This window comes from Physeter macrocephalus, chromosome 11, assembly GCF_002837175.3.
Source record: "Physeter macrocephalus isolate SW-GA chromosome 11, ASM283717v5, whole genome shotgun sequence".
Classification (NCBI taxonomy): Eukaryota; Metazoa; Chordata; class Mammalia; order Artiodactyla; family Physeteridae; genus Physeter; species Physeter macrocephalus.
The window spans coordinates 24,439,907-24,448,479 of record NC_041224.1 but is presented as its reverse complement, the minus strand read 5'-3'; the positions used below and the strand labels follow the sequence as shown (position 1 = coordinate 24,448,479).

Here is an 8,573-nt window from a genome sequence, read left to right as displayed (position 1 = left end):
ATGTATGTGTATGTATAGCTGATTCACTTTGTTATACAGCAGAAACTAACACACCATTGTAAAGCAATTATACTCCAATAAAGATGTTAAAAAAAAAAAAAGAAAGAAATCCTCAAAGGAGTTTAAGGACTTCCAATGCAGGGTGAAGAAACTTAGCCATCAAAACATGTGGCTCTTAAAGACTTACTCTGCCAATTAGCACACTCTGTTCCTGACGTACATGACGTATGGTCATGTTAGACATCAGACATCCTGTTAGACATTTGTCACCTCTTCAATAGTGTTTAAGAACATCAAATGTTAGTCAACTGGAAACATGGCAGAGGTATTTTGTGATTCTATTAAATACATTAAAAATGAAATTTCTATTCAAGTACAGTGGGACAGGAGTGACAGCTTAGAGAAAAAGTAAGGCAGAACCTGAGTCATGTTCCTAGTTATTTATTATCTCAACGGCTCAAAGCAAACAAGGTCAGCTGACAAGCAAGAGGTAACTCTTCTTGGCAGGTAAAAGAGGCAGGAGAGTCTGTTGTTTCTTTAATGTAGTTTGGGACTTATTCTTGGCATAATAAAAAGAACAAACTCCATAAAAGGAAACACTAATTGAAAATGCTTCTATATCTTTGATAAATCTACATCTTTTGGTTTTATTGTCTTCTTTTCTTCCCCAAGACCTTCCTATTTGTGTGAAATTGTGTTAAGAGCACACAGAGGGGGTTTCCCTGGTGGCTCAGTGGTTAAGAATCCGCCTGCCAATGCAAGGGACACAGGTTCGAGCCCTGGTGCAGGAAGATCCCACATGCCGCGGAGCAACTAAGCCCGTGCGCCACAACTACTGAGCCTGCACTCTAGAGCCCGTGAGCCACAACTACTGAGCCCGCGTGCCACAACTACTGAAGCCCGCGTGCCTAGAGCCCATGCTCCACAACAAGAGAAGCCCGTGCACCGCAACAAAGAGTAGCCCCCACTCACTGCAACTAGAGAAAGCCCACGTGTAGCAATGACGACCCAACGCAACGAAAAATAAAGAAATTTATTTAAAAAAAAAAAATTTTGTTTAAAAAAAAAAAAAGAGCACATAGAGGATAAAAATGTATCCAGTACCTAGAATACTTTGTGCACAGAATCCATAACCACATAAGTAACAGTCATATGATAATTATGTCATTAAACTCAAAATTCTTTCATAGCTCTCTACATAAAATTACCATTTATATCTTCCAATAGGATCCCAGAATCCAGGCCTTGATAGTTTACAGGGTCCTTCAGTTGCCTGCTTATAAAAGCTATAGAACTTGAGCATCATTTCATTTGTTGGCTGGAATGAACCTATTGGAAACATACATTAAGTAAGATCACTTGGAGAACACAATTGATGAGCTAATGCTTAGCTTACTAACAGTGATTTTTTAATATTTCATTAATAGTTGAGACAATTTATTCTTATTTTACAGAAACAAAAGTTATGGCTCAGTTTATTTCTTTGATTTGAAAAAACTCTGAGATTTTACACTTTAATAACAACGCCTAACATAGTTCAATAAATAAGAGAATAAACGAATAAACGTGTTGTAGATGTAACCAAAATAACTGGCAAATGTCATTTTTTAAAAAAAAAATTAAAATATAGAATAACTGTATCATGCAACTATAATAAGGTATTTCTATTAAAAAATTGTGCCAAACCACACTGACTAGCACAAATGAAAGTTAAATGTATACTCTGCTTAATAAAACTGCAACAGTAAGAAATTCAACTTCTCTTGGCCAAATTTCCGATTTCTCAGGGGATTAGGAACTTTGGCTAAAGCCAACCAGTGTGTACTGTGGTAGAAAAAGAATTAATCCAAGATAAAATAGATTTCTCACTTCCTACCTCCATAGTTTTGGACATGCCAATTTTTTGAGGATCAGTCTTCACATGTTTCTAGCTTATCAATAAACTTTTTTATGTTTAAAGTTTTCAAATTGTTCGAACAAGTGCTATAAGTTGCAATACTCTTAATGAGAGAGAAAAATTGGAATATAAATGTTTTATAATAACTAACTGGCTAAATAATTATGATATACATAAATTATGGCATTATTTATAACTACCACCCTTAAAAATTTTACTGTAGAAAAATATAAAAAAAGCATGAGAAAAGTTTCAAGATCTACTATAAAATGAGAGTTAAACAGCAGTTTAAAACAGCATATACAGCACAATCCATTTTTACAAAATAAGTACTTATATACTTAAAAAGCAGAGTAGAAGGAAACATGTCAAAATGTTAAAAGACGATAGATATCGCTGTCATAGGCATATAGATTTCTTCTAGTTTCTTTTTTGCTTATTTGCATTTTAAAAAAATTTACATTTATTGTGCATTACTTTTGTTCCAAAATTTATTATGAAAACAAAAATTAAAACTGAAAAAAGATGTTTTTAAAACTTCATAGATTGCATAATAATCTGATAATATGTAGTAATCAAAAGCTAGTAGTTTATAAACATTGTGAAAATTACAACACAGACAAGCTGAGAGCTGGTGTTTCAGGTTTGGCCAGGAGTGAATAATTAATTCCAAAATCACAATAATAAATTATCTACACACTATATGCTCATTTAGGAGTATCCATTAGCTACAGTGTTTCAATGATATAGTCTTTATATAGCAGAGGGGAAAAAAATGGAGAAACTATAGTTAAAAATGGTTACCTATTTAAATGACACAAACCTAAAATTAAAACATCAAAAGCCTCATCTCATAATAGCTTCAGTAAGTCAATCAACTGAGATTTAAAAGTTTATTGGTTAAGGTGAGTAACATATACATTAGGTTAGAGAAAAAACTAATAACATATATTGAATATATTCTGTGTATAAGACACTAGATAAAGTATAGTCTCTGTCCTCAAGGTTCTCACACACAACATCTTACAGAAAAACCTGAACAAACTTTTTGGCCAACCCAATACATTTGCTATGTATGTGTTTAAAACATTATATAGGAAAATAAATTTCTAAAGGTCAAGGGCATACCAAACATAGGTGCTATAGGATTCATTATAACTTTATGCCATAGATAAAGATTAAGCAACAAGCAACAAAAAAACTATAAGAATATTTGCAAAATAATCCAGGACAGATGACACAACTTAAAAGTTTTACTATAAAACTATTTAATGATTCATTATAACAATACTTCTGCTTCAATTATTATCAATTTAGCTTCAGGAGATAATAGTACAGTACTGAACATTGCCCCACCCAGCTGCCCTTTGGCAGAGGTTCTTAACTTGGCAATACCTTCTTAAATGTTATATAAACACAAATTGTATTTACACTTACATGGGTTTTCTAATAAGTGATATATGGTGTCAGCAAAGATAGCAAACTATCAAGTCTAGCTCTATCAATTTTCAAAAAATATAAAAACGTGTGGTTTAGAAGTAAGGATGAAGGTACCATTTAAACAAAACTTAGAATCATGCCTTCCTGTAAACTCTCTTCATCAGACATTAAAAAAATCAATACCTAAATAAGTTCCTATGTTATTTCTCTACATTTTGTTCATTCACTCTTTTCTTTCAATCCCTCACATGTCCTCCTCCAATTTCGTGTTTGAGATTACAAAAGGAAAGCTATTTTGTGTATATTTGTTTTCAAAACCTTTTGTATCTGCACTTAATGAATGTTTGTTAATGGTATGGAACATTCATTACTTAGCCAAATGATAATTAATGAAAATAGGGAACATGACATTAAATACTATAGTTAATATATTAGTGTTATATTTAGTTAGTTTTACACTCTGGCACAATGATAGTATCATTAAAAAAAATATACGTTTGGGCTTCCCTGGTGGCGCAGTGGTTGAGAGTCTGCCTGCTGATGCAGGGGACACGGGTTCGTGCCCCGGTCCGGGAAGATCCCACATGCCGCGGAGCGGCTGGGCCCGTGAGCCATGGCCTCTGAGCCTGCGCGTCCGGAGCCTGTGCTCCGCAACGGGAGAGGCCACAACAGTGAGAGGCCCGCGTACCGCAAAAAAAAAAAAAAAAATACACGTTTATTGTGGAAAAATACACGTTTATTGCAGAAAGATATGAAGTGAAAAGTCAAATTCCCCCTTTCCAAGCCTCTCCACTGAAAAAATATTTGAATAACGGCCTTAAACTTCCCAATATTTGTCAAAGACATAAAATTACAAATTCAGAAAGCTCTGCAAAACCCCAAACAGCATTAATATGAAGAAAACCATACCAAGACAGATCATAATCAAACTGCTCAAAACCAACGATAAAGAGAAAAATCTTGACAGAAGCCAGAGAAACGACAGGTTAAATATGAAAGAACAGCTCCAATGACTTTTCACCCAAATTGCAAAGGTCCCAAATGAGTATGAAAAAGAGAACACTAGGACCATAGAACAGGTTTTTTTTTTAAGTAGTAAATATATATGTACTTTTTAAATAAGAGAAATCGTTTTACAAATGAATATAGTTGTTCTTTCCTTTCTTTCCCTTCATATCAAAAGTTTTCAAAAAGTAGACTTTATGAGCATGCGGCCCTAGGCATCCCCATCCCAGATTTTTTAAAAACATACCCAAATCCGCAGTCATTAAGGGACTTTTCTTTTCGACAACAATATAAACTGCTTAAAATCTGGATAATACATTTGTCTCAGGCTTGAAAGATCAGCAGGCAATTAATTCCCATCCGACACCTCCCCTTAAATTACATGCCTTTTCAACGCAAAAAAAGAAGTAGGTTAAATAACAAGACTAGAAGCAGAAAGAAGGCTAAAGGAGGTGAGATTCAGAAACTGGGGCCTCAAGCCTCTGCAGAAGGCTTGTCCAGCCGGGCCCAAGTGCACGTACCATTTTTCGGCAAACTCTGGATCACCTTCACCGCCGCCTCAAACCGGGTTTCATGCACGGATCTCGTGTCCGCCATCTCCAGCCTCCAGAGCCGGCCCCGGTCCCAAGGTCTGTCGGCTGGAATCAGGCAGCAGCAGCAGCACCAGCTTTCCCAGGAGCCTGCATGAAACTGGAACATGGAGCGCAGCCGCGTATCAACATGCCCAAAGGGAGGAGGACCCGGAGCGCAGCTAGTCAGTTCCCCGCGGCCCTGCCCTATCCAGGCCACACAGTCTGAGATGGCCCGGCTTCTTCCTCCTCCCCGGGGCGTGACCTAGGCTGGGGAGGCCGGGCCGCCCAGACAGAAAAACAACTCACCGAGAGGAAGAGCATCTCTAGCAGAAGGCGGAGGGGCCCCGGGCACTGGTGGTCGCTGTGCCACTGACCCACCCGCAGGACCCTGGAGGAGCGGCCACACCCCCCATCCCGGCGAGGTCCGTCTGTCGGTCCGCGCCCTCCCCGCAGCCCCGCCCCAGAGTCTTGGGGGGACCCACTCGCTACCGCCACCGTCGCCGCGCAGCAAACTCCACCCACCCGCCCAGCAGCCTTGGCGATGACGCGCGCCGTCTGTCTGTCCCTGGAAAAGGGCCAGAGAAAGCGGAAAAGAGCAGCGAGATGGATCGGCGGAGGGCCCCCGGCTCGCTGTTTGAACAGGCCCGACCGATGTGTCGGCGCCAGGGCAGCCGAGGCGGGGTTGCAGCGCGTGTGGGCACCGCTGGGCAAAAAAATGACTGTGGTCCCCAGCGCCTGTCCTCTCTTAGGTTAAGGTTTGAGAAAGGTGATGGGACTTAAGCAAAGAGGTTTAGATCCAGAGAGGCCTGGTGCGAACCTTAAGTTCTGCCATTTAAGTTCTGCGACCTAGGGCAAGTTACTTAGCCTCTCCAGCGGCAATCTTCCTAACACCCGAAAGGGTAGATGAAAGGATTAGGGATGCTGGATGGAGGTGCTTAGCAGTGCTTGGCTCGCAGGTCTTCGACAGCTTTAGCCGCCCCGCGACAAGGACGTCCGAGCAACAACCAAAGGAGAGGGGAGGTTGCCCGCTACTTAGACTGGGCGGGGGGAGGGAGAGCACCTTCCCTTGCACCACCCCCGACTTCGATCCCCAGGGATCCGGGCTCCGTACAGCTCCAGCTCGAGCTAATGGGCGACAGGGCGTGGGGGAGGGGCGAACGAGGGACCAGTACGGATCATCAACCCTAGAAAGAGGTACCCTGGGCCTTCACCTTTCTAGCACATCGCCCCGCGTCCTCAGGCATCTAGGAAGCGCCCCCAGGCCCAACGCGGGGGTACTGCTATAGGTTCTGGGTGTGGAGTCCTGCGGTCCGGAAATCCCAAAGTCGCCAGGTCCCTTTGTCAGTTCGGGATGGGTTAGGAGGGTGACTAGTCAAAATCTAGGCGCAGACTCTAAGTTACTTTTCCCTTGTAGCCGCAGTGCCGGCATTTACCTTGGTATTGCCGGGCAAGGCCTGTCCGGTAAGGTCCCCGACGCCCGCCCCTCGCCCTGCCCCGCGGGCTTGTGGGAAATGTAGTCCCCGCTCCAGGCGCTTCCGGACACCTCCCTCTGGAGGCGGGCGTTCCTCCCACCTGTTCCGGTTCGTTGTCTCTGTCCCGCAGATGCTGGAGCCGTTGCGACGGAAATCCCGCCTTCCTGCTGCGTCGCACTTTGTGCTACCTCAAAACACCACATCCGCTTCCAGCCAAGGGGATAGACACTAAGTGGTGCCTTTCAGAGGTATCCCGGTGGGACTGGACTGGAGTCGGAGAACTGGGGTCTTATTTCTTGCTCCTGATGCTTACTAACTTTGAGATCGTGTGCTGTTAGATTACCGTCCAGGTAATTAAAACTACGGTTTACTGAGTGCCTGATACTTGCCAAGCACATAACATGTATTCCAAAAACGCTGTAGGGTGTTTGTCAATGAGGAAATTGAACCATATTAACTCATTTGCCCAAGGTCAAGTAGCAGTTAGTACAGGAGGAAGTAGACAGAGCCAGGAGTCAGTCAATGCAAAAAACTCTTGCTTTATATCTTGGACTTTTTCCAGGACACCAGAGTGTAAGAAACTAACAGTGTCCAACTAGGGAGATTTTATGTGTTTACTATCTACCGCTTCCTCTACTCTTTCCTTGCTCTTTTATTATATATCCTTTTCAGTTCCAGTCAGTCGTGCATACTTATCAGAGGGCTTGGGTATTCATTTCGTATCTAGGACTTCATTTTAGCAACTGTTCATTAAGCTTATGTAATAAGCGAATTTACAGTACATTGGTCTTTAAGTTATGATGAATAAGAATTTTTCTGCCAGTGACTTCTGTTGTATTTCCATTTGCTGGTACTATGAATTTCCAATCAAGGAGAATAGCATAAGGAGAAAAGAAATTGAGGTTATTCAGGTAAAGGTATTTAAAAAGTAGCTCCTTCTTGTAGCTGTGCTGGTTTAGATGTGGTACTTCCTACTGAAATGTAATGATGAATATGATGGATTGAATCAGTTCCTAAGGTGCCTTCCAATTATGTAATCCTGTAATTCTACCTAAAATACATCTCATGGAACACTAATGCCTTTTAGTACTTTTAGTACAGTGCCTAATATGAAGCATTTATTTTAAATTGAGATATATTGACATATAACAATATATTAGTTTCAGGTGTACAACATAATGATTCGATATTTGTATGCATTATGAAATGATCACTGCAGTAAATAAAGCATTCTTGATCATGTATTTCTAGAGATATTTTAATTAAGAATGGGTCCACTTCTTACACATGACCACAAGAAAGGTAAAATAGTACGTTTAAGGGTTTTAACAAACATAAAGGAATAAATATTAAAATAATAAGGATTCTCTTAGATGCTCCTTCCTTTACAAACATTTTAAAAGTCCTGCTATGTCTCATGTAATGTCATTGACACTGAAGTTACAAAGCCTTTCAGGGAACTTAGTCTAGTGTGGGAAACAGACATGTAATGTAATAATTACACCACAATGCAGAAGTGTTAAAACTGAAAGATATAAAAAACACTATATTATGTGTACCAAAAGTCAACTACAAAAGTGTTCATAATAGCACTGTTTGCTAACAGCCCAAACGTGGAAGCAACTCAGTGACCATCAACAGTGGAATAGGTAACTATGGACTGCTGAAGAGCAATGAGAGCAAATGAACTACATCTGTTCAGCATCTTCTGTGAATCTCAGAGGCACAAGGAAAAAGAATCTAGATTCAAAATAGACCATATTGTATGATTCTGTCTACATAAGTTTCAAACAGGCAAAACCAACATATGTTCGAATTCAGGCTGGAGGTACAGTATCTGGAAATGGGGAGAGGGAACTTTGAGGTTCTAGTATTGTTCTATTTCTTGAGTTAGTTGCTTTTCACAGGGGTACAGGGGTATGTTCACTTTGTGCAACTACTGAAATGCATAACTAAGATTTGTTTATTTTTCTTTGTATATGTTATCGTTCAGTTAAAACTTTCATTTAAAAAATTTAAGTGCCATGGGAACAAGAGAAAGATTAAATCTATGTGACAGATGAGGGGGATGTCACAGAGGAAGCCACTTTTTAGGTGGTTCTTCTGGAATGGGGAGAGAGTCATTCTAGGTAGAGGTAGAAAAGCTAAAACAGGTGATCATTCTGTAATGTGTAGAAATATCGTTAT

General features: G+C 40.5%; 1 protein-coding gene across 7 annotated transcripts in view; it reads right to left on the bottom strand.

Moving 5' to 3' along the window:
* Positions 1-6,421, bottom strand: part of ACBD5 (acyl-CoA binding domain containing 5) — a 37,010-nt gene extending 30,589 nt beyond the window's left edge. For 2 of the 7 annotated variants that reach the window (XM_007113667.4, XM_007113670.4), the window contains exons 1-3: positions 6,126-6,334; positions 4,864-5,032; positions 1,209-1,329 (exon numbers count right to left, since the gene is read on the bottom strand). In XM_007113667.4, coding sequence (XP_007113729.1) covers positions 1,209-1,329; positions 4,864-5,032; positions 6,126-6,158 — 323 coding nt within the window. In that variant the 5' untranslated portion in view covers positions 6,159-6,334. The other 5 variants (XM_007113668.4, XM_007113671.3, XM_007113672.4 and 2 more) reach the window with 4 other exon arrangements.
* Between the last annotated feature and the right edge of the window lie 2,152 nt (positions 6,422-8,573).